Source organism: Antechinus flavipes, chromosome 1 (genome assembly GCF_016432865.1).
Source record: "Antechinus flavipes isolate AdamAnt ecotype Samford, QLD, Australia chromosome 1, AdamAnt_v2, whole genome shotgun sequence".
NCBI classification, from domain to species: domain Eukaryota; kingdom Metazoa; phylum Chordata; class Mammalia; order Dasyuromorphia; family Dasyuridae; genus Antechinus; species Antechinus flavipes.
The window spans coordinates 84,594,158-84,621,247 of NC_067398.1; the positions used below are offsets into that span (position 1 = coordinate 84,594,158).

The window sequence follows — 27,090 nt, forward strand, 5'->3', positions numbered from 1 at the left end:
TCCTCAACAGAGGAAATGGCCCCTGCAGCTCCTCTAGCACCTGCCATAAGGAGAGAAAAATGAGATAATGGTCAGACCTTCAATTCGTTTCTTGAGTCTTTGGCAACCTCTCTCATACGCCCGCCGTCTCAACCGTTCCTCAGCACTCTCTTCCTTCACCTCCTTAGTTTCCTTGCCCTGAAGTAAGGAATGAGAGGGCCCCCATAAGTATGACTGAGACCTCAGGAGGGGCAGGTACACACGTAGCCTCAGAACTGGATTCCCCCAGCTCAAGACAGGGAAGGTACACCTCCACTATAATGGTGCCTAAAGGTGCTGACTGGACTGATTCGTCTTTCCATAAGCAAGGTAGCGGCATCAGCCTTGCCAGGATTCTCCAACCCAGCAGGGCCACAGGCTCCTGGTCCCGGTGTGGGTCATACCATTCACTAAACCAGCTGGAAAAAGCCTCAGTGGAGCCCTCATTTAAGTCAAAGCTCTAAAGCTCTACATCCAACTGGTCAGAAAGCAAGATCCAGCAAGACTCCCCATGGGCCTCATGATATCCCCCCTAGAGTGCCTTCCTATAAATACCTGTCTAAGACACTCTTCTTCTGTGTATATACAGAATATATGTGTATAGATGGCATTTCACTCATAATCAGCAAAAATTCTCCTCCTAAAAAAGCAGCCTGGACTTAGTAAAAAAAAATACAATCAGTTTAGTGGTCTACACACAACAGAAAATTAAGTGTTAGAACCCTGGTTAACAGAGCAGCACTCTTCTCTCTCTTAGGAGAATCTCTGAAATTAGGACAGAAGACAGGGAGCTGAAAGTGGTTCTTCACCTTGGTCACCCCTGCTTACTCCCCAGTTACTGAAAGTACAAAGACCTCCTCCAAGTCTTTAACTTCCCCTTGACAGAGGAATGGGATAGAACAGGATTCTTTTCCCATCTTCTAAACCAATGAACTTCTCTCTGCACCCCTACCCCCACAGTGGTCTGGGGGAATGTGTGTGTGGGAGGAGGGAGAATTGTCATTTTTAAAATTTTCCTGATAGCAGAGTAAAAGAAAACAGAAAAGGTTAAGATCCTAGATCCTCTGGCTGGCTCAGAGGGTATGAGGGCCAGGATTCTTTCTGAAGCTATTCATGAGGCATCCTCTAAGAAGATCCCCATTTGGCTTTCCTTATCAAAAGTCCAGAGAAACAGAAGGCTTTTTGCCCAGCCAGGAGCACCCCTCACTCTGGCCTGGCAAGAGTGGGAAGGCAGCTATCTACCTCTTTATTGAAGCGATTGGGCCACCACGTAGTGGGGATGAGCTCCTGAAGGCCGGCCTCCTCAACTCGTAAGGGACTCTTGATGTAGAAGAAAACCACAGAGCGGAGCACATCGAAGCTGTAGGAAGGATGGCTAAGGGATTAGGCCCGAATCTGATATGGTCTGAATGTATAGTACACAGCAACTCCCCGAGCTCAGCCGCAGCAGCACTGGCTCCTCCCATGCCTCCCATCCCAACCACAATTCATCTGAGGTGGAACATCATGTGAGCTTAGAGACATAGGGGACAACCCTAAATTAAAAAACAAATTTTCTCTGTTGGTTTATCACAATGCCTGAACTCTCTCTATTCTTTTGAATTTTAAGGGTTATCCAGATTTCAAGATTTTCTGATCATATTCAAAGAATATCAACCTTCAAAGAAAGATCCCACTCTAAGTCCAAACAAGCAATAGTTTGGTAAGATAATCAGAAGTATTGTGGCCAGGATAATGGCTGAGAGAAAGGCCCTGTTGCCCAGGAGGCTACCAAAGAAAAATTTCTAATGTTTACATAGTGATTCTGACTCCTGTTTCCCAAATAGATTTCCTAACTCTTTTCACTCTCCTAGACAATCCTTCCCTCACATTTGTACACATTTTTACAACCTTTATATCTCCCTGATCATCTTCACAGAAATCCTAGGAAACTGGTAGGGCATGTATTAATCAGCCCCATTCTATAAATGAAAAAAGTAACATGAAGATTATTCCTTAAGGCCTCTGTGTGGCTTCAGGGGTCCCTTGGGTTTCCAGGGGCTATGCCTATAGAGATTCCCAACCTAAGGCAAGTTCCATTAAACTGGAAGAAAATGACTGCCTGGACAGATTATTTCTGGTCATCAATAGCAGGCCACCATCAGCATGGGAACCAGCAACTCAGGAAACAAAACAAAACAAAACAAAAAATAGGCCTCATACCTATACTATCCCATCCTGCAGCAATAGTGTCAGAAGAGGAGAAAAAGAACCCAGGGGTGCTCTCTGATGTTTCATAATGAAACATTAATTTCATTGTTCGTACTCTATATGTTAGAAATCTGCCTAAAAAACAAACTCACATTCAAAGAACACTTTTTCTAAAGCACTTAAGGATGTAAACAGATCTGACTTTAACTTTCATCTCCTGATTCTTTTCCTTTATCTCCTGCTCAGCCAATCTGCCAAAGCCCATCTCCTCTTCTAGCTTTAAACTCTTCCCAGGGTACCAATGAAACCAATCATTATCTCTATTTCCCTACTGAGCTCAGGGAATAGAGTGAGAATGAGTTTTTAACCAAGGATACAGGACATTGTTAAGCAGAAATTTCCTGGACTTCTCATGCTTCAAGATAGCGATGGTAAGACGAAGGTAATGCATCTAGAAATGAAGAGAGAATTAAATAAAATTGGAGGCAACTAAAGTGGCACAGTGGATAGAGAACCAGAACTGGAGTCAGGAAGACCTAAGTTCAAATCTGGCCTCAGGCACAAAGTGGATGTGAGATCTGCTTGCCTCAGTTTCCTCATCTATAAAATCTGTAAAATCAGGGTAATAATAGCCAGGATCAAATGATATAATCATTGCAAAGCCCTTAGCAAAATGTCTGGCATACAACATAACATCAGCATCATCATCATTAAAATTAAAGAAGTTTGGCTAGCAGGGCAAAAGAGCAGGGGCTAGCAGTAGGGGACATCAAGCAAAGAAATCCAGGACTCGGTCTTGGAGAGAATGTTTGCCCAGAGGACAGCTCAGAATATGGACACTAATATTCAATGTTGCCCCTTTCTGCAACCCCCCGATACTAAACTGGTCACAAACCTGGTCTACCCCAAGGAAACCCCAGACAATCCTTCTCATTGGACTCAGGGCCTGCTTCTGTGTCCACTCACCTGTAAGCTCAGGTCTGGGATAATGGGGGAGAACCTGTAGGCTCGGAGGAGGGACATCATCAGCTGCTTGAGGCATTCCTGTACTTCATAATCCTGAGGGGAGGAAAAAACACAGGTGGAACCCAAAGAGGAAAAGTGGATCCACCCAGAGCCTGTTGATCCATTTCCAGCTCAAACTTTCTCTAATTTTGTAACTCACCTCCATGAGGAGCCACATTAGATCCAGGAGCTGCTGGATAAGGGGATAAGATTCCTCTGACCCATCTGTCTCCAGAATGCCCAGGAGAAATTTCATGAGGACATCTTCTACTAAGTATACTTTGCACTACATTTAACAGAGGAAGAGAGGTAAATACAAATTGAACACCTAGATCCCAGCAGCACTTATGGCTGAGGAGATTATATTCCTGCATTTCTAAGTAATGGGCTCTTATTTGCTTCAGAGTCAGACATTTATTGAAGTGCCTACCATGTGCTCAACCTTGTCTCAGGCATTCAAGTATATACAAAGAAATATAAGAAATAGTTTCTGAGCCTCAGACACTTAAATATTTAGTTGGAAAACAATATAACTATTAAAAGTTATTTTAAAAAATTTTGCCACTTGAATATAATTTATATATTTAATTATATATATATACATATTATATATAAATATATATAAATAATATAATTTAGCCATAATTTCCTCACAATAATTATTTATTTATTAAGGTGTTTTTTTTTTTTAATTTTGAATCCCAAAATCTCTCCTTGAGGCCCTTTCCTCTTCCAATGAGAAGACATACAATATGATAATAATTATACATGTGAAATCATGTAAAACATTTATTAGCAATATTCAAAAAAATAAAGAAAGAACATAAAAAATAGACTTTATTTTATACTCAAGAATTCATCAGTTCTCTCTCTGGAGATGGATAAAACATTTTTTATCATTAGTCCTTTGGAACTGTCTTGATAAGAGTAGCTTAGTCTTCCACAACTGATGATCCTTACAATATTGCAATTACTATATATACAATGTTCTACTTCTGCTCACTTCACTTTGCATCAATTTATATAGTTTTTTACAAGATTTTTCTGAAACCATTCCCCTTATCATTTCTTACAGCACAATAAAATTGAGGGGCATGCCTTCAATTTCTAATTTTTTACCAATACAAAGAATTGCTATAAAAATTTTTGCCTGTATAAGTCCTTATCCTTCACATGAATACTCCTTTTTTGATTTCTTTACGATATAGATTTAACAGAAGTATTGCTGGGTCAAAGGGTATGCACGCTTTTATATTCTTTGGATGTAGGTCCAAATTGGTCTTAAAAAATTATCAAACTACATACCTTTTGACCCAGCAGTGTTTCTACTAGGATTATATCCCAAAGAGATCTTAAAGGAGGGAAAGGAACCCACATGAGCAAAAATATTTGTGGCAGCCCTTTGTAGTGGCAAGAAATTGGAAACAGAGTGAATGCCCATCAATTGGAGAACGGCTGAATAAGTTATGGTATATAATGTAATGGAATATTATTGTTCTATAAAAAATGGTCAGCAGGGTGATTTTTAGAGAGACTTATACGGATTGATGCTGAGTGAAGTGAGCAGAACCAGGAGATCACTATACACGGCAACAAGAAGACTATATGATGATTAATTCTGATAGATGTGGCTCTCTTCAACAATGAGAGAATTGAGGCCAGTTTCAATGACCTCATGATGAAGAGAACCATCTGCACCCAGAGAGAAGACTGTGAGAACTGAATGTGGACCATAACATAATATTTTCACTCTTTTTGTTGTTGTTCATTTGCATTTTGTTTTCTTAATCATTTTCTTTCCTTTTTGATCTGATTTTTCTTGTGCATATTCTTGTACAAATATAATTACATATATTGGATTACTTGCCATCTAGGGGAGGGGGAAGGGGGAAGAAGGGGAAAATTTGGAATACAAGGCTATGCAAGGATCAATGTTGAAAAATTATCCGTCCATATGTTTTGAAAATAAAAATTGCTTTTTTTTTTAATTTTAAATTTATTTTCCCCTGAGGCAATTGGATTTAAGTGACTTGCCCAGGGTCACCCAGCTAGGAAGTGTTAAGTGTCTGAGATCACATTTGAATTCAGGTCCTCCTGACTTCAGGGCTGGTGCTCTATCCACTGCGCCACCTAGCTGCCCCAAATTGAATTATTTTTAATAACAAACAAAACCAAATTGCTCTCCAAAATGGTTGGATCAGTTCATAACTCCACCAATGGTGCATTAATATCCCTATTTTTCCGTAATCCTGACATTTGTCATTTTCTTTTTCTGTCATATTAGTTAATCTGATAGGTATGAGGTAATCTTGCAATCAATAGTGATTTAAAGCATTTTTTCATATAACTACCATTTTGAGTTCTTCATCTAAAAACTGCCTGTACATATCCTTTGAGCATTTATCAACTGGGGAATGGCTTTTATTTTTATAAATTTGAATCAATTCCCTACACAGTAGAGAAATGAAACCATTATCAGAGAAACCTGTTGTAAATTGTTTTTATATTAATTCATTGTCTGTAGTACTGTTCACCAAAATGTAGTTTCCCTGATTCTTTTAATTAGGTCTATGTTTGCTTTGAGATTGTAATTGCTATGAGATTTGTGACTGTGATTGCTATCCTTGCCTTTTTTACTATAGCTAAAGCATCACAGATTCTGCTCCAGCCTCCTTTTTAATTCTGTGTGTATCTCTGTTTCAAGTTCATCTCTCTTGTAAACAACATATTGCTGGGTTTTGGTTTCTGATTTATTCTATCTGCTTCCATTTTATAGGTGAGTTCATCCCATCCACATTTCAAAAGATCTGTGATTTCACTGATATGAATACTATTCCACTGGTACAAAGTATAATCCTCCATATTTCAGCAGATCACTGTACAAGTGACCATAGCCTCTTCTTCCCCAACACAATTATGCATGACCTGACAGTCAACTCTTTGATGATGAGTTTACAAATTTGACTAGGCTAGTCCTCAGACAACAAGCAATATATCACTTACTTCATATATATGAAGCCCTTATAGTTTAGTAGGACTAAACAATTTGGCATAAGCTTTGAAAACCTAACAATTTCCATGCTATGATAAGGTAGGTATCAGAGTGGGACTTGGGTAAAGAAAATAGGAAAGATTATGAGGGCAAGTAGTTATTTTTGTTTCTTTGCAGCATAGTGCCTTAGTAAATATTTGTTAAAATGAACTGACAGATGATAAATACAATATATACAATTGTTACAACAATGTAAATGGAAAAAAGAAAAAAACATGAAGCTCAATGCTTTGTAACTGTAATGACCAAGCTTGTTTCTGAGATGGCCTGAGCTAATGTACTTCCCCTCCTTCTTTGCAGAGCTGGATGACTATGCTTGTGGAATACTACATAACATTACATAGTTGATATATATTGATAAGTTTTGCTAAAAAAATAAATCAGTCAATCAACAAGCATTTATCAAATACCTACTATTGCCTGGCATTGTCAGGGATCTAATATGTACAAACTGAAGAATACACAAAATAAAAGATAGATTGGGGGAATCAGTAGAGGCTTCATATAGATGGAGGCTGACAAGCTAAGCTTTGAAGAAATCTCAGAGACAGAAATGAGAAAACAGCATACTCCCAAACATGAGGGACAGTTTGTACAAAGACAGGGAGATGGGATCAAGACTGTTGTATATGAGCAACAGCAAGAAGGCTTATGTGGTGGAGACCAATGCACAACAAACCTGGAAAAAAAAAGGCTGGGGCCAGGTTGGGATGGCTGGACAAAGCCAGAGGAGTTTACATCTTATCCTGAGGAAATAAAGAAGCACCAGAGGTCACCGAGCAAGGGAGAAACATGGTCATGCCTTTCTTTAAGAATCATTCTAGTAGTTCTGCAGAGCACCAGGCATGGACCTCATTGCCTCATTACCAGCAGCCTACAATGTGGTAACACAAACCCCTCAGAGCTCCAGTGAATGAAGATGAGTAGAGCTGAGAGTACTGATGATGGAGGCAGACAAGAGGGTTTTGAATGCTGTCTTTAACGCTTTTTCCTTGCGTGATGCTGGAGAAGTCACTCATCCTCCCTGGGTTACAGTTTCCTCAACAGGGTTGGTCTATAGACTCCAAAGTCCCTTTCAACTCCGGAGCTTTAATTCTACCACTTAGGACCCTATGGTCTAACAAAAATACTGAAGGGCTATGCACACCATTTCCCCCAGGAAAAGGAAGATAATTAATAGTTCAAATTAGCAGTTTTTAAACATTTATGACACACAAGGCACAGTGTAAGGCCCCAAGGAGGTCAGACAAAACCATAAGAAGAAAATGAGGTGGAAGGAGCTTTTGATATTTCCTAAAAGGAAGTATGAGAGTCTCTCACCATTCAGCACCCCCTCAGACTCACAAACTGAGTCACCAAAGTCAAGCTCAGGAGGAAGGGACCATCAGAAATGGAGGGAAAGGACTGAAAGTCTGTGGCACCCACCATGAGTGGAGCAAAGTAGTTGAAGATGTGTGCCATGGTGATCAATACTGTGGGTTCTCCCCGAAGCTGCCATGTCGAACTTTCCCTCTCCACAAGCTTCCCTTCCTGCAAAAAGAGTAGCTCATCAGGTGGGAGCCAAGAGAATGGACCTTTAGCCTTCATTCTTTTATCCCCTTTGGGTCTAATTCCTTATTTGGAAATAAATCTAGCTTTCTCAAGCTTCAGAGACCATTCATTGCCTAGTCCAAAAGCTCACCTCTGGGTCCAATTCCAATTGCAGGACATTCTTCAGGTAACCAAGAAGCTTTTGAGCCTTAACGAGGCCAGTAGTAGGGGCATCTTGGAGGGGTCGATAACCCTCTATCGGATATGTAACAGGGAGTTAAGTGAGAAACACCATTCTGTACACAAGGTTGAGAGGACCTTGAACCTTCCTGCTAGCCAAGCTAGGAAATGAACAGGGGCTCAGGAGTTCTGAGTCTAAATGTTCAACAGACAATCTAAGAGCTTCAAACCTTTTGCAACAACAAGCTCTCCAAAGTTGTGGCTACGGGGGCCCCCCAACTTGCTGCTGTGAGTTTTTTGTTTTATTTTGCTTTTTTAAAGGATATCGCAGTGGCCGGCTGCCAAAATTGAATGCAACAGACTCTTTGAAAGAGAGGCTGATAGCTGGGAAATAAGCCATTCCAGAGCCCCTGGTGATGTTGTCAAAAGCAGTTCCCAGAGAGACACCATTCCTGGGACAGAAAAATAAAACCAAGCATTTATTAAGTACCTGAAGCATTTGGAGCACTAGAAAAGTTATCAGGGTGGATGTAAAGTTTAAATAAGATATAGTTTCTACCTACAATTATATTGAGAACAAAAGCAATAGCCAGGAAGAGCCAGGGACTAAAACAGATAGCTCTATTGGCCAAATCATAGCCATTTAGATGAGAGCAGAAAGAAAAAGGTGGAAGGCTGAGCAAAGGGATAGAATCACACTAGTACTAGGCTCATTAAAAAGTTTGAGATTACACCTGAGAACCTCAGGCTAAATCACCTTTGGGGGAATGGATGTTAACATGGATAGCTGTTTGGCTACCAAAGAACATGACATAATCTAATTTCTCTCATGTTGAGTAAACCTTTCTTTAAAGTTTATGAGCTATAGAAAGGGAGTATGGTATGAGGAAGACTTAAGAGGCAGAATATCTGAGCTCTAGTTCTGGCTCTAACACTTAAAACTTTCTGAGACTCAGTTTTCTCATTTTATAAATTTACAATATTTAACACACCTAACACAAGGGGTTATTGTGAAGAACTCTATAAATCTTAATATACCATAGACTTATAAGTTATCATTATCAACAGATGATACAGAACTTTATTTATATTAAGCACCCCAGAAATGCTTGTCTGAAAAATGAATACATGATCGAAAGCATGCATGGATGAATGAAAAACACATAAGAACATGTGTCATGGGTTTGGGGGATATGAGTAGACAGATATCTCTCAGAACATCAAGGGTGCAAGATGTTGGGTTCCTATGAGCCAAAAGGTCAGAATGGCAACAAAAGTGACCCAGACAACTGTATTATAAAAGACAGAGACTAAAGTTCCATATATCCAATCTGGATTAATTATCCTCTTTCCTTTATGGTCTAGAGCCCACTCTATTCTGTACCTCTCAAAGTTTCCTCAGGCTTTGCCTAAAAAAAGGGTAGGGGTACATGAAACCAATTGGCTAGTCAATCTTAATTTCAGCCTTAGGAATAATCAATAAGATAGCCCAATCTAATGACTCAACAATGCCTCTCAATTCCTTGGAATACTCAAGAAGGAGTTAGGAGTTATATTAGTATATAATGTATAATAACTACATTATAGTTCAGTAAAAAATCCACTGACCTTGACCAGGCTATGATCAATCACAGGTCTTACAAGCAAAATCCAGTGGTCCTATTGCCCACAAAGCAAAACAAAGAGTCCACAGACTCTCAGATTTGGGAGCTTTTTCCTGTTTCTACAGGAAGGCCTAAGCATATGATCATAAATACTACTAAGAATATTAAAATAATAAAAATCATTAAAATCTCACAATCAGAAAGAACCTCTAAACAGCTAGAAGCATAGATCAACAGTCTATCAATGGCAGGGAAACCCAATATCTTTCCCATCTCTAAGCCCAGAAAGATCAGTTTCAGGGGGGGAAAAAAAGCAAGATCTATGAACCAAAGTTTAAGATACAAAAAGACTTACAGACAAAAGGCAATGGTTCCCTCATCCAGGTCAATCAGACAACTCACAATGTCTCCAGCTGCCCATGACTGTCCAGAGAAGGAAAAAGTCATTGATTACATATCCCACCTGAAACAACAAGGCAAGACAAGCCAGATAAACAAGAAAAAACAATGTTTCCCCCAATCCTATATTAAAGTGCTGGGTTCCATAACAAGGAAGGGTCCTGATACTTTCTAGGCCTATGCTCAAGATAAGCCTTATCAATAAATAATCATTGGGTCCAAAGAAAATCTGATACAATCAAGGAACACGGGGAACTGCTACCATCTGTAAATAAGACCTGTTTCCTTCTCTATAATCAATTCTCTACTGTCTAGAGCCAATGAGCAGCAGTGCACTAGCTGCTCCACCTCCTTATGGAATATGTTGAAAGTACAGGATTGAAGAGATGGGGAGACATATAGAAGGGAGTTAGAGAGGAGGAAGGATACAGTAGAAATAGTTCATAAACATTAGATAAAGGGCAGAGAAAGCACATGGCAATAGCTAGGGGGCAGGGTGGAGGAAGGAAACTAAAGCAATCTGTTTGGGATCCAGAAGCCAAGGTGGAATACTTCTCTGGAAAGGGCTTACAGACCCATACCCAGACCACAGTATCTACTTCTCCCAGCCTTCAGGAGGATACTCACTTTGCCATAATTAGTTGTGGTCACATTCCACTTACGCACTCTGTTACCATCATAAGCATAAGAGTCAGGTGTGTCTCCAACTCCCTCCTGCACAGAAAAAAACAATGGAGACATGAGAGTTCCTCCCCCATTCCAAACACAACAAATACTTCTTAAGTGCTCTCTGTGTATAGAGCACTATACTGGGTACTGGGAGAGCTACAGTTTAAATAAGACAAGGAGCAGATGGGATTAGAAATGGGATAGACATCAAGACAGCTATAATACACAATATGGATAAGTGCATTAGAGTTACAAAACAAAGTCACCAGCAAGGGAAATACGTAGCACCAAGATGCAGCAGTCCCAGCTTCTGCAGTCACTGGATCTGAGTTTCAAGAACATGGAAGATGAAACGCGGGAATTCAGTTGCTCCAAGAAAGCAGGCCTAGGACATAGTTGGGCAGACCCCACCTTACCTACTATGGTTCCCTCATACAAGTTCATAATGAAGTAATTATCGACTCCTCTCTCCCTCAACCCTCAAATCCATCAGCTGCCAACTCATGTGAATGCTTAGCATCATCTCTACCCTCCATCCCCTTCTCTGCCCTCACAAGCAGCCACCACCCTCTTGCAGCCCTCACTATTTCTTGCCTAGACTGCTCTACATCTTATTTGTGTTGTTTACAAATTTCTTCCCTCTCTTGTCCATTCTCCACATAGCTTCTAAACTTATATACCTGAAGGACAAGTCTCATCATCTTAGTGTTTTTCTAAAGCGGCTTTGGGGTTCCTCATTGACTCAAGGGTAAATACAAGGATAAACTCCTCCTAGCATTTAAAACCCTTCAAAACCTAACTCCTACCTGTCTTTTCATGATTATTTTACATTATTCCCTTGAGGAAGCTGGGTGTAGGAAGACAGTGTTGAGCTTGGAGTTACAAAGATCTGAGTTCAAATTTGACCTCAGATAGTTAATGGCCATATGACTGCATCAAGTCACTTTGCCTTCATTTCCTCAGCTGTAAAATAGGTTAATAACAGCACCTACTTTGGGAGACTGTTGTGAGGACTAAATATAATCATATTTGTAGTGTTTATACAGTGCCTGGTTCATAGGAGATGCTATCTTTTATTTATTTTTTATTAAAGCTTTTAATTTTCAAAACATATGCATAGATAATTTTTCAACATTAAACCTTGCAAAACCTTGTGTTCTAATTCCCCCCCCCTTTTCTCTACCCCTCCCCCAGAAAGCAAATATATATGGTGAACATGGTAAAAATATACATTAAATTCAATATATATATACACACATATTTATACAATTAGCTTACTGCACAAGAAAAATCAAATCAAAAAGGAAAAAAAATAAGAAAATAAAATCCAAGCAAACAACAATAAAAAGAGCGAGAATATTATGTTGTGATCCAAACTCAGTTTCCACAATCCCCTCTCTTCATCACAAGATCATTGGAACTGACCTCAATCACCTCATTGTTGAAAAGAGCCACATCCATCAGAGTTTATTACCACATAATTTTGTTGCCGTGTACAAAGATCTCCTGGTCCTGCTCATTTCACTTAGCATCAGTTCATGTAAGTCTCTCCAGACCTCTCTGAAATCATCCTGCTTGTCATTTCTTACAGAACAATAATATTCCAGAACATTCATATATCATAACTTATTCAGCCATTTTCCAACTGATGGGCATCCACTCAGTTTCCAGTTTCTTGCCACTACGAAAAGAGCTGCCACAAACATTTTTACACATGTGGGTCCTTTTCCCTCTTTTAAGATTTCTTTGGGATACAAGCCCAGTAGAAACACTGTCCTTTGAGCATAGTTTCAAATTGCTTTCACAACTCCACCAACAATGTATTAGTGTCCCAGTTTTCCCTCATCCCCTCCAATATTCATTATATTTTTCTGTCATCTTAGCTAATCTGAGAGGTGTGTAGTGGTATCTCAGCTGTCTTAATTTGCATTTCTCTGATCAATAGTGATTTAGAGCAACTTTTCATATGACTAGAAATAGTTTAAATTTCTTCATCTGAAAATTGTTCATATCCTTTGACTATTTATCATTTGTAGAATGGCTTGAATTACTATAAATTTAAGTCAATTATCTATATGTTTTAGAAATGAGGCCTTTATCAGAACTTGAATGTAAAAATGTTCTCCCAGTTTATTGTTTCACTTCTAACCTTGTCTACATTCATTTTATTTATACAAAAACTCTTTAACTTAACTTAATCAGAATTAGCTAATTTTTGTTCAATAATGATTTCCAGTTCTTCTTTGGCCACAAATTCATTCCTTCTCCACAGGTCTGAGAAGTAAACTATATTTTGTTCTTCTAATTTGCTTATAATAGGGGATGCTGTCTTGATGTTTATTTCCTTCCCCCTACACTTTGCCCCTCAAACACTCTCTGGACTAGATAAGTCCACAAATAACAGTCCATCTCCTGCCTCTGTGTGTTTGTCCCAAGTTCTCTACCCTTGTCTCTTCCTTTTAGAAAATGTATTTCCCCTGCAGTGCCAACTCCTCACTAAGTCATTTCCAGTTCCCTCAGTTATTAATGCTAATAATACCCCCCAAAAATTACTTTGCTGCTTCCTTTTTATATCTTTTATGTTTACTTGCAAATGACATCCCCCTCCAAGTAGAATATAATTATCCTCATCTGTAAGAGCAGTCACATAACCATGCCAGACCTCCATGTCTCCATCTGTAAAAGGAGGGATTGGACTGGATGAACTCTTAAGATCTCTTCCAGATCTGGATCTTTTAGGGGAGGCAATATGGAGTAATGAAAGGTGCAGCAAATTTTGAGTACTGAATGTAGTCATGGGACCTGATTTCAAATCCTGCCTCTGTTAGTTCCTGCCCGAGTGATCTTGGGAAAAGTCACAACTCTTAATCTTCCTTGTCTAGCTTCTTGAACTGTTGTTCAGAACTCCATAGGATCTTGTAACCGAAAGTGGGAGTTATGAAATTATGATGTGCTATCAGTAAATATTTGATTTGTATACCTATTTCATATACCTAGATAGCTGCGGTCACATAAAAATTCCTCAGGTGAAAAAAGGAAAAAAGTTTAAGAAACCCTGGTCTCTAAAATGAGGAGCTGGACTGGATATCTTTTAAATCCCATCCTACTCTAAAGTGATATTCCTATGGATGCCTGAATTAGTCTGGCATATATCCTAGGTTATGGAACACGAAATTTCAAAAGATTCAGAAAAAGAATGGATAAAATCCTGAATTAAGATCTTACAAAGAAAACCTGCCCAGGAAAGATTTGAAAAACTCTCAAAACTGAAAATCTGAAGACACAAAAAGAAACAATTCCTATAGAGATCAATGTGGATATGCAAGGAACTTGCCAATCATCTTATGTTTGTTCAAGATATGAACAGGTTTGCAAAAGTATGTAACAGACAACAAATAAAAAGATGTAGCATGGTCCTAAAAAAACCAATTAGGAGCCTCCAGGTCATCATGAGCCTAGTCTAATTAGGAAAGCTTACAATTTTTTTTAAAAGGGGGCATTTCTCAGTTACAATAAGGAAAAAACAAAGTACTAAGAAGGAAGAGAACTCTTGTTCAGAGATAGGGGCAAGATGATAATGGATAACATAAAGAAGGCAGAACTAACCAGCATTTACTCCCCAACTCTTCACTCTACCATAGAGAATAATATTTGCTTGGAAATGACAAAACACAAATGGCTAATAGAGATAAAACTCAAGATAAGCAAAGATATAGTAAGAAAGTATCTATAATTGCCCTGGATTAGTTCAAGTTACTAGGCTCAAAAGAAAATATCCCAAAGTACTGAAAAAAACAAAACTAAAAATCTCCAGGAAGATAAAAATGTTAAACCAGTATCAGTGAGCTCTGAAAGATCAAGAAGAATGAAAGAAATGTACTATTTAAAAGGACAAAGGCTGTCACAGTTGTTTGGAAGGGTGTTAAAGACTACAAATTAATGGTCATTGAGCTTTAACTTGATTCCTTGCAAAATTCTAAAAGAGATGGTTAGTGAATATCTAAAAGCAATAATCATTAAAAATCATTTGGCACTCATTAAAAAATGGTAAAGTTGATCAGTGGATTAGATCACGTAAACAAGGCCCAGAAGCAACTGAACATAATAGCTCAGTTTTTAATAAATCCAAAGAAATGAATTATTGTAGATAAGGACTCCCTGACTCAATAAAATTTATAAAAAAACAAAACAAAACTGGAAAGTCATCTGGCAGAAATTATACAAACATGTTACACTACATATTACAGTAAATTCCAAATGGATACATAAACTAAATAGAAATGATTACTTTTTTAATTAGAGAAGGAAAGGAAATACCTTTCACAATTATGGTTAAGGATAGAATTCTTAAATAAGAATAAGATTTGATCACAAAAGATAAAATGGACAATTTCAAAGACAATAACTGGAATAGTTTTTCATAAGTAAAATTAATATTGTTAGAATTACCCAAAAAGACCAAAGACAAAAGGAAAAGATCCATATGTCCAAAAATGTTTATAGCAACACATTTTGGTACAGTAAAAAACAGGAAACAAAGCTGGTATCCATCAATTCAGGGTCTGCCAGAATTAAATTGTAACATATTGACATAGGAAAATATTACTAGATAGAGAATTCAGAGAAGTCTGGTAAGACTTGAATGAACTGATCATGATGAAGTGAGGAAAACCAGAAGAATAATTTATGCAATTATCACTTTATAAAGGAAGACTTCAGAACTCTGATCAATAAAGTAACCTTTCATGATATGAAAAGACTGATGATGAAACATGTTTCCTGGATGATGGACTAGAAGTGCAGAATGAAATATTTTCAGACATGGCTTGAATACACATATGAGGTGTATTGCTTAACTATACTTATTTTTTAATAAAGAGGGTTTCTATTTTGGGGGGTAATGGTGAGTTAGTGGACAGTGTAGAGATGGGGGAAGAAAAGAGGAAAAAAGCATTAAAAATACCCAGCAAAATACAAAAAGTTCACAGAAGCAGGGGGATAATTGTTATTATCTTGCTAAATTTAATATACTTTTTAAAAAACTGTGCATAGCAAAAGTTTACAATTATAAACAATCCTCTTTTGTTCCCTGACAATAAATCCCAGAATATAAATTCCTAGAGAATAGATCTTGTTTGGTAGGAACTGCTGAGAAAACTAGGAACAGTTTAGCAAAAAAAAATTTAGAACAGAATCTTATGTATCATATATATAATAAATACTAAATATATATATATATATATATGTATATAGCCTAACTATAAAAAGTTATATCTTCATTAAGTAGAAGAGAATAGAAGGAGATGGCTTTGAAATCCATAGGTTTTTTTGGGAGAGGGGGGATTAAATTTTTAAAATTTGTATTGTTTTTTTGTTTTTAATATCATAGACATTTCCCAATATATCCCTACCTTATGATAAAGAAAAAGAATTAGGTAAAAACCAAACAACACAGCAACCGTAACTGACAACTTAAGGAACATTTTATAGTCCCCAACTCTTGAACAAAAGAAATAAGGAATATCTCAACATCTATTCTCCAGAGCTGAAACTGATCATTACAAATAATCAATTTGCCTGCTTTACAATGTTTTTTGGGTTTTTTCCCAGAAAGATTTTTTCCCCTAAAAGAAGAATCAAAACAATAGTGGCAATTGTAAAAAATAAAGCCAAAAATCCTGAGTACATAAAATGTTAAAGCTTTTTTAAACAAACAAAATTTTAAAAAATTTTGAGTGGAGAAAAATTTTTGCATTAAATATTTCTGATAAAAGTCTAGAATTAATTTCTGATAAAAATCCAACAATGACAAAAAAAGACCAAGAGTTATTCCTCAATAGATAAGGGCTCACTTTTCTAATCATATAAAAAATGTTCTAAATCATTATTGATTAGAGAAATGCAAATTAAGACAACTCTGAGATACCACTTCACACTTCTCAGGATTAGCTAAGATGATAGAAAAAGATAATAAGTTAGAGGGGATGTGGGAAAACTAGGACACTAATACATTCTTGATGGAGTTGTGAATTGATCCAACCAATCTGGAGAGCAGGGTCCACATGTACAAAAATGTTGTAACAGCCCTTTCTGTAATGGAAAGGAACTGGAAAATTGATGGCTGCCCATCAGCTGGAGAATGGCTAAATAAATTATAGTATATAAATGTAATGGAATATTATTGTTCTATGAGAAATGATCAGCAAGATGATTTCTGAAAATCCTTGAGAGACTTACATGAACTAATGCTAAATGAAGTAAGTAGAACCAAGAGATCATTGTATACAACAGCAAGAAGATTATATGATGATAAACTGATGGACATGGTGACCTAAGGGGGTCTAAGGGAACTACAAGCTTTGATATGAGTTAGCAAAGAATTACATATTAATCAAAAAAGCTAACTTTTGTACTTAAGAGAAATAACAAAATGACAGCCCTATTCATTGTATTCTATCTTGGTACCATGTTCCATCTAGGATGCCAATTTGGAAAAGGACATTGATAAGATGGGAAGCATTCAGAAGAGGGTAGGTAACAAGAATGTTAAAGAGTGTTGAGTCCATGTCATAGAAGGATAGATTGAAAAAATTGAAAATGCTTAGCCTGGAGCAGACTCAAGATAGCCTTATTCAAGTTATCAAAAGGGCTTTCATGTAAAATGATTGACTTGCTTAGTTTGGCCCCAGATGGAAAAATCAGAATTGTTACAGAGATAAACTGAGGCTTGATACTAGGGAAAACTTCCTAATCAAGCAATGGCTGAATGGAATAGATTGCCCAAGGAAATAAATGTAGGCATTGTGGTTCTCTTTCACTCAAAGACTCCAAGCAAAAGCTGGATGACCACTTGTTGAATATATTTTGGCAAGGATTGTTTTTCCAAATATAGATTAGTCCAGATAGTTTTTGATCTTTTTCTTTCAACACTAAAATTCTGTGATTTTAGGACCTTTTGAGGCAGCCATTCCACTTTGGAACAACTTTAATTGTTAGAAAGTTCTTCCTTATGAGAATTATACATTTGCCTCTTTGCAATTTTACCCATAAATGACAAGGCCAATCTTTTAACCATCATTTTATATGGTCAAAATTAATTGCCCTTCAAATACATGAAGACAGAAATCCAGTACTTCGGACACCTTCCCTTCCTTTTTTTGTTCAATTTCTAACCATACTTACAGCCTGATAAATCACATGCTACTTTAATAATGAACTTTCCCCACTTTGGCCCATGCAACACTTTGTTTTGTTCTTCTGATGAACTTAAATTTAAGTGGATGTATAATCTTTTTAGTGTTGTTATTCCCTCTAATGAAAGAACTCCCAATCTATCAATGCTTTCTCCACATCTGGGATAATGATCTATAATCTATAAGTCCTCTCTAGAGAATCCAACCAAGTGCTGGGAGCCTTTTTCTTAGGTCTTTTAAAATCTAAAGGTACTACTGCAGCATTCAGGTCATCTTTCTATCATCTCCAAAACCTAACATAATGCCCAAAACATAATAGGTGCTTAATATATACTGCAATATACACTGTAGCCTAATTAAACCTACTATTTACCTGCCCTTTGCCCTTTGCATTATTTAAAATTTTGATTATCCTCAAAGTATACAATTTCATAATTCACAGGCATAGAGCATCACTAGAAGAATAATGTTGTTAAAAGGATGTGTTTTTGTGTCAAGCAAAAGCCTGAGATTACTGAATACATTATACAATTTCCCAAATGCAATTCAATCCACTGAGTTTTTTTCTATTCAACTCTGGGCCCAGTTCAATGTCCATCTGGAATGACTGTCAAAAACATGTACTAATATACTAATTCACTGGACAGTTCATCCAGCTGAATACACAATCTGTATTCTTTATCTATCTAGTTCTTTCTGGGTGGACTATTAAGTTGATCTATTTTGAATCATGACAGATTTCATTGAAGAGGTCCTGTATTATTTGAAGGTTTAATGCAATTGAGACAATATCAATGAGAGTAGAAGCATCTTCATCAACTTTAGGAATTCCTTCTTCCATTTGGACTCTGTATATATCTTCCATGACAGAATCAAACACCTTTGGCAAGCACACATGTTCCCATTCATTTCACTTAATATTAATAGCTAGAATATGATTCAACCATATTATCTCTGCAATTAGATCAAGAAACTTTGTACAATGGTAACATACACATAAAAAATACCATGTTGGAGGAGACAACTTTTAAGGCAACATTTTGCTCTATTAAAACAAATGCTTTTTTTATAATGAGCAATGGAATACCTATTATTCAAATTTATAACTGAAAATATGGTATATTACTCTTGTCAATGGTGTTATAAGGATTTTACAGCTATAAGATTATAGGCATATGGGCTGCTAGCTATTCATATTCTCTTATTTGCCTTTTGGGGGGGCTAATATAATTGTCTGTGATTTTCCTCTTACCTCCAATTATTTGGCATCTTCCCCTTTCAAATATCTTGAAAAATCAATCCTTTAATATTTTTAAAACTATCCTCTTACAGTTTTCTTTTCCACTTAGTATTTGGTTTGCATTGGGGCTACTCTCAATTTTAATTTATTTGTTCTTTGATATATTTTGTTTTTATGCATATCCTACAAACCTCTCCTCAAAGTATATTCCCCAAAATAGCTAAGCAAAAATGCCTAAATGTGGTTGTGACTGATAATGTACATCAATTTCCACCTTCATAAGATTCATAAACTTTAATAATTGGGTGTCAATGTCATCCATTATATTTGACCCATATTGAATGTTTTTATCTGCATTGTTGTAGTCACTGAACATATTGTTTTTTTTCTCTCTACCTTCTTTACTCTCAAGTTCATTTTAAAGTGCTATTTCCACTTTTTCTTATAGATCATTGAAAACTAAGGTATTGAGTTCAAAGATGATGGACTCATTGTCTTAGGTGAAAAAATAAATCACTAGAGAAATGTTGGCAGATTTGGTGCATTTTCTGTACTATTTATTGTTTTTTCAGCTTCACCTAGAAATACTTTTGGGATGATTTGGATTTTCAGAGACTGATTTTTTCCTTCCTCTGTACATCCTTATTATATCAAGTGATACTCATTAACATTCTCCTCTATAACATCCTGTCAACATTTACATTCTAAATTAGGCTGTCCTTGGCTACCATGTCCCTCCTCTTAGTCAGAAAATCAAGTTTCTGATGGCTGACTGTTGTGGTTACTCAAATTGGTTAAGCTCCTATAGGTAAAAGCAATGGTCATCACCATTATCTGTTCCATTATCTAGTTTTAATTTCTGAGTATTTATACCTTGTTGAAGAGAAGTGACAAGGGATGGAAGAAAGAGAGATGAACTTAGAATCAGAAAGAAAATCCTGTTTCTCACACCTTCTAGCTATGTGACCATAAGCAAGTACTCATCTCTCTGATCCTATTTTCTGATCTTCCTCATAGCAATGTGCAAATAAAATAATGTATAGAATGTGTTGAAAAATTCTAAAGCGCTAAATCAATGGCTATTTTTTTTAATAGGCAAGGATAGAGTTGTTATAATTGCTAAGAGTTTCTTGTGGTTTGGTGTAAATTCTAATCTGCTCTAACTACACAACAAACTTAATTACACATAGCTGATTCAGAAATGCCTTTCATACTAATAACTAGTCATTTCCTATCTATTAAGATTACTCAGTTTTTGTAGTGTGATTTAGTGCTTGCTATGTTCAATACCCTCCAATTCTTATCTTGAAGAAAGTAATGATAATAACAATAGTTACTATTTATATAGTGCTTACTATTTACCAGGCATTGTGCTAAATGCTTTACAATTATTATCTTATTTGATCCTCATAACAACCCTTGGGACAGGGATAATAGCATTCTACACATAAATATGCACAATATATAGACAGAAGACTTCTGAATATTCTATAAGCCTTTTGCTTTTTTGTTTCTTAATCTAATATTCATTTCAGAACCATATATTCTAATGAATTTTTCACCATTCTCCCTTCTGTCCATCTTCATGATGAAGCAATGTATACACTGACTTCATTTTAGAAAACATTTTTGAATTTTTCATAGATTATCTTCAAAGTGCTCTCTTTGCTAATGTTCATCAAGAGCAGCACTGAAAGTAAGATGAAAGTGTCCAGAAAATTATATACCTCTAGGTACACAATGAACTCACTTCTGCCAACTCATCTGTCTCCAAGAAGAACCTGCAAGCCATTTTCCATTTAAGCATCTTCATCTTCTGGTTTCATTTATAGAAAAAAAAGTCAACACTGATGTGGTCCAGTTCCTCTGATAATACATTGACTGGACAAGGTTCTTAGACCAAGAATTGAGATTTAATGTTTGTAAATTGTCTAAAAACTGATTTTGAGAATTCTGTGCTTCTTTTTAGGTCACTCTGCTATTATCATTGCAAAAGCAATAGCATGATTCATTTTGTATGTGGTTTGTTTTGTGGGTTGCCATGGCCAAAGAATTCATTAGCCAATAGTCAACTTACTGGGGAAAACTCTCTCCATATTAACAAATCTGGTTTTCATACAGATAACAAAGTCTACTACTATGATTATACTCGCTTTTTCTAGCTTAATAGGACTTGTCTCAGGTCCTATTAACCTGACAAAGACTTTGAGAATGCTTTGGAGTCTACTTCAAAGTAAGATGAGGCATCAGAATAAGACTTTTTTTCCTTATTTATCATATGATATGATTATTTATGTGTTATAATGGATAGAGTGTCTGGCTTGGAGTCTGAAAGACTCACCCTCCTAAGTTCAAATCAGATACTTACTAGCTGTGTATCACTGGGAAATCATTCAATCCTATTTGCTTCAGCTTCCTCACCTAAAGAATGAACTGGAGAAGGAAATGACAAACCATTCCACTATATCTGCCAATAAAACCCCTAATGGTGTCACCAAGAGTTAGGACTGAAATGACTGAACAACAATAGTTGTTTATATATGTATCATATCCTTGAAATTCCATGAGGAGAGGGACTAGGTTTTATCTCCACTTAGCTTTCTAAATCCTATGGAAGCCCACACAAGACTTGATTAATAAATGGTTATTGTATCATATAATATATTGTGGTTTGGTGTATATATATGCTATATATACACACACATATATATACTACATTCTCACAGATTGATCCAGACCTGGCAAGAGAAATAGAAGAGTGAGGTCTTACAGAACAGGGTGAAAGGTTAAATACAAGCATTCCAGCATAACATACCTCCTGGTTAAATCGGCAATTGAGGGTGCACCAGCCGATTTGCATGAGCCCCTGTGAGGAGATGAGCACCTCATAGATCCATTTCCCTGGAAAGAAGTCAAACACAAGTTGATTTGTTACTGAGGAGTTACTAAGAATCTCACCACACTGCACTGAGAAAGACTGGTTTTTTCCCTTGGCAAGCCTCACTCCATAGAGGCTGCAAGATGCTTTCAGGTCCTACCTCTTTCCCACTGAGATTTTCACTAAGCCCACACTATCCCCAAAAGGTCCCAGAAAACTCAGCAAACAGGACAGGACAACCCTTAACTTTCTCTATAAAAGGAGGTACCATAAAAGTTCCCTTCCCCTTCACATTACCCCCAACCAGCTAACAGTACTTACCTTTATATACACAGGTGGTGGCTCGGATGGAGCCAAAGTTACTGTGTCCAATAACCTAGATCAAAGAAGAAAAGGGATTTAGAAGCTCAGGATAAATCCCTAGATATACTATATGTATTCCCTTCTGTAATAGATAGTAATTGTTCCCTTTCAGGATTAAATAAGAGAAACAAAAAGTCACTTTTGGACAAGGGAAAGAATGTCAAAACATCATCTTAATGAGATCTGGTCAAAGCTCTCATGTTATTCCTTCCCTTAATCACTATGCTCAAGAATAGCACAGAGACATAGCCAGGCCCCTCAAGATTAAGGAGGATTAGAATTACTGTGCAACTTCAATGTTTGTCTCACCACTTTCTTCAGAGAGGTCAAAACCCTGAAAGGTTGACTCAGTTCTCCTGAACAACCCATCAAGTTACATGCACCTTGCCCAGATGAATCACAGACTTAAGTTATGAGTGTCAAAATCTAAGCAGCAAGTTGTAGCATGGCACAAATTAGCTTAGCCAATACCTAATGATTTCCACAACTGTGAGGCCCTAATTAGTCCTCCCTATCGTTGATGGAGGTTACCCACAAACTCACACCAAGAAGGTCGTCATCCACCAGGAGTAGCCCCTCAAAGCCACTCGTGTGATCCAGGACCACAGTGGTTGGCCCAAGCCGCCCTTCTACAGTCTGTTCTGAAACAGAAAAGAAATGGGAATCAGCTGAAATCATTTGGAGCAAAACCAAAGGTCCCAACAAGCAGGAAACTGAGTTGTGCCAACTGAGAAGTTTCTCTCTTCTGGTAGTTACAAAACAACTCACCTGATGGATTAAAATCAGATTGACATTCTTAGAATGAGTTTCAAAGCCTCGCCTTTTCACAAGGAAATTAGTATATGATGAGTTCACCTAGTTAGATTACAGAAACATTCCCAGCCTGAGCTTCCTCCCTAAATCTAAGAACATTCAAAACATCTGTAAAGAGCTTCCATTATTTCGACCTCTCTGAAAAGCCCCAAAGCCCTGAGGTCTGCCAAATAAGAAAGAAGTTAGGAAAGGAACATCCTGAGCTAAGGGAGATCCAGATCTGTTTTGAAGGGTCTTTGTGGGGAAAGGGAAAGTTTCAAAAGGCAAGCAGTAGCCATTCCATAAATCCTGGGATCCCATTCTAGGGAATAAGAAAGATATACTAGCATTTTGCTCATAAGAGGTTCCAGATCCTGCAGTTTCCTGGCTCTTACTCAATTCTAAAATCCCCCATCTACCTCTCTGACTATAAAATAGTGCAAAACACTGGTTCTCAACCATCATCACCACCACAAAAGCATGGGTTTCAGCCCCTTAGGAATACTCTCTACCTTCACTCTCTTCAGACTCATCATCCTCCTTCAGCAGTTGGTTCAGATGCTCCTCAAGGTTCTGAAAGGACAGAGGTTTTCTGGAAAAAGAGAGTAAGAAGGAGACTCATTTCATCTATCCCAAGTAATTGGGGTTTATTGAGTTGCAAGGATTTAGGCATCCCTAACCATATATTCTTAACCCTGAAAAAGCCACAAAATACCAATGACAGTTAAGTAAACCAACGTTATTTTCTTCTAATGAAACTACATATGCTGGTGCTACAGAATGTGGCCCTGGCAAGTTAGCACCATAACTGGATGAATGAAGAGAGATGGTAACAAGTCCCAGAGAAATACAAACAGAATCTCAAAATATCTGTTAGAAGAGATCTTAAAGGTCATGTAATACAACTTATAAATTTAGGTTTGATGGAAGACAAAGTTCCTAACAGCTGTGGAGTAAGGTTCCATGAGAGATATTGAGTTCTCTCTTATTGAAGATCTCTAAAAAATAAAAATTAAAAAGCAAGAGAGCCAATGTTTATTTGTCAAGGATGTTGTGGAGGAGATTTTTGTTTAGATACCAGGCTGGACTAACAAGTGTCTGAGCTACTCTCAAAAGAGAGATCAAGAAGAACAGGAAGCTAGATTCTAGCTAGGTCACTCATTCAATCCCATATCTAAAATCAGGAAATTCTATTTACACATATAAGCAACACTTCTCATGTAAATTAAGCACCATTCCTCTGAGAAGTGTAAATGTCATGTGAATCTTTAACTTTGGATAAATATATAAAGATAGTAGAAGAACAGCAAATATCTCTCCCTACCACTTGCCCCACTCTTTTCCCCACTCAATCCCAGAAGAAATAAAAGATGTAATGAAAAGAACCATCTACACCCAGAGAAAGGGCTGTGGGGACTGAGTGTGGATCACAACAAAGCATTTTCACTCTTTTTGTTATTGTTTGCTTGTATTTTGTTTTCTCTCATATTTTTTTCCTTTTTTGATCTGATTTTTCTTGTGCAGCAAGATAACTGTATAAATATGTATACATATGTTGGATTTAATATATATTTTAATATTTTAACATATTTAACATATATTGAATTACTTGCCATCTAGAGGAGAGGGTGAAGGGAAGGGGGAGAAAAATTGGAACACAAGGTTTTGCAAAGGTTAATGTTGAAAAATTATCCATGCATATGTTTTGAAAATAAAAAACTTCAATAAAAATAGAAAAAAAAAGAAAAATGTCCTCCTAACCCTTAGCTATCATGTACCATCCTACTGCTTGTGTTAATCTTAAATGTTAAAGACAGATATGCAGAATGTCATCAAGAATTCCTTATCCCAGGACAAAGATGATTTCTGTCTTCCCTTCTGTCCACTGTAACCTTAACTCATCTCAAATTGTAAAAAAAGTCTTGGTGTTATTCTTAGCTGTCCTGGCTGCTCTGACATGAGCTCAGTACCTAAGAATAGAGGAAGGAATGTAACCTTAGCAGGGCTCAGGCAATGTATTCCTAGGCATCCTTCCTCCAACCAATTCTCCACAAGGCCCAAGGGCCCACCACCAGTCATTCTAGACTTATTGCCAGCCCAGCAATGGCAGATACTTGTCTGTAATTCATCTAAATCCTATCTGACCTGGCCTCATCAAACAGGAAAACCTGCCTGCAGCACACTCTTGGGTGATCCTTTCCTACCACAGTTTTCATCCAATTACCCTTTTATTGCTAATGCAAAAGGAGGATTGTGAGATGGGGAACAATTCTCTCCATCTGAATAGTATCCCCAGCACAAAGCAACAGAGAGGCTTTGGACCCAGTAGGTCAGAGCTTCCTCCTATAGCTTACTTCCATTACCCAGGAATGAAGCCAGAGGAAAAGTTGGGTGTGATGGCTCTATAGTAATTTCCCAGGCTCTCAGGGTCCTGAAGCTATCACATCCCTAATGCTGGCAGGGGAGGCATAGCAATGATTAATAGTTAGAACTACTACTCACCTATCCACTTGTGAGGTGTAACAGGCAGCTCACTTTCAATAAACCCAATCATGGAAAGTCTAGGCTCTTCATGAATAGAAATTCACTTTCCAAAAGGACTGCTCAACTGAAAATATCTCTACTTCCTCAAACTTAACTGAAGCAATCTGGCTCTATTCTTTTCCCCTCATAACTTTCTCTTTTGGATCATGTGTACATGTACTTTACCCACCTTCACCCTCAGGAGATTAAGTTTCTCAAGAGCAGGGACAATGAATGTAATTTACCTCGATCTCCAGCACTAAACACATAGCAAGCTTAAAAATTGCTGTTGAATTGAAAAAGATTCTTCATTTTCCCAAAAACTTCACCATAAGACTTCTTTAAATCGTAGTGCGTCATAGGACAAATAGGATTGGAGAATCAGGAGAATTAGGATGGAGCCCTGGCTCTGGCAATAGTTCCATCCCTTTGAGTTCTTGTACAAATTACTATTTTCCCTCTCTGAGCCTCAGCTTCCTCATCTGAAAACCCCCTAAAGTATCTACCTCAATGGAGAAAAGGAAATTCATGTACATTAAGTACCTAATGGAGGTTACCCACAAACTCATTCAAATACACAAATCATGTCATTTCACAAAGATAAGACTATAATAGCTTATCAGTAAATATTTATCAAGACAATTATCCACTCACAAGAAGCTCTTGGGAAACAGAGAACAAGAGGTCCCTGTGATTCTGGCTGGCATTTTGACTACATTGTAAGCCTTAGATGCCATGCCATCTCCAGGGCTCAGCTTTTTGGGAACACCTGCCCTGATTCCCCCAGGCTACAATGACCTTTCTTTCCACAAGCTCCCAACACACTTGAGGACTGTCCCATTCATTGAACATTTACTTAAACTGCACTGTCCTGCATTATTCATCTTTTCACAGTGGGCATACCTGATTGGTCTATATAGACCACAAACTTAGAAGAAGGTAGAGAATGTATTGTATATTACATTAACCTAAATTAAATGAAAGCCATCCTTTTTTCTCCCTTTCCATCTGGCTAAACCAGAGTAAAATAGTGTCCTTTTTCAATATCTACCTATATATTGCTTTTCATTTCAGAAAGATCCCATTTTATACAACCCATATTCATCAATGACCTATATACACACCAATAATTCACACACCTTTCTATATTCTCGAGAGTGTCTGTTATAAAGCTCTGCACATAGAAAATAATGAATATGTATTCGTTATTTGTTAATGACAAATCCACCCTCAAAAGGATAGGTTCTAAAAGGAAAAACAGCTCTGGTATAATAGCACCTCAACTTAACAGAGAAAAGATAGTTACTATACCTGCTAGCAGTGGTAGAAGGGATCTGCTCTGGGCTAGGAAAGATACGCTGTAGGTAGTCATCCAGTAACTTTTCATTAACAATACCTGTAAGCACATGAAGCCAAATAGGGGAAAAACAAGGGAATGGAAGTCACTATGGTTA

General features: G+C 37.3%; 1 protein-coding gene across 1 annotated transcript in view; it reads right to left on the reverse strand.

Moving 5' to 3' along the window:
* RNF123 (ring finger protein 123) overlaps positions 1 to 27,090 on the reverse strand; it is a 112,355-nt gene that overhangs the window by 74,342 nt on the left and 10,923 nt on the right. Inside the window, exons 3-17 of the mRNA XM_051986466.1 lie at positions 26,948 to 27,032; positions 23,626 to 23,705; positions 22,865 to 22,962; positions 22,280 to 22,334; positions 21,896 to 21,981; positions 10,606 to 10,692; positions 9,935 to 10,002; positions 8,296 to 8,427; positions 7,947 to 8,055; positions 7,691 to 7,795; positions 3,374 to 3,499; positions 3,175 to 3,267; positions 2,586 to 2,659; positions 1,261 to 1,378; positions 78 to 177 (exon numbers count right to left, since the gene is read on the reverse strand). Coding sequence (XP_051842426.1) covers positions 78 to 177; positions 1,261 to 1,378; positions 2,586 to 2,659; positions 3,175 to 3,267; positions 3,374 to 3,499; positions 7,691 to 7,795; positions 7,947 to 8,055; positions 8,296 to 8,427; positions 9,935 to 10,002; positions 10,606 to 10,692; positions 21,896 to 21,981; positions 22,280 to 22,334; positions 22,865 to 22,962; positions 23,626 to 23,705; positions 26,948 to 27,032 — 1,416 coding nt within the window. The remainder of the gene's footprint in view (positions 1 to 77; positions 178 to 1,260; positions 1,379 to 2,585; positions 2,660 to 3,174; positions 3,268 to 3,373; positions 3,500 to 7,690; positions 7,796 to 7,946; positions 8,056 to 8,295; positions 8,428 to 9,934; positions 10,003 to 10,605; positions 10,693 to 21,895; positions 21,982 to 22,279; positions 22,335 to 22,864; positions 22,963 to 23,625; positions 23,706 to 26,947; positions 27,033 to 27,090) is intronic.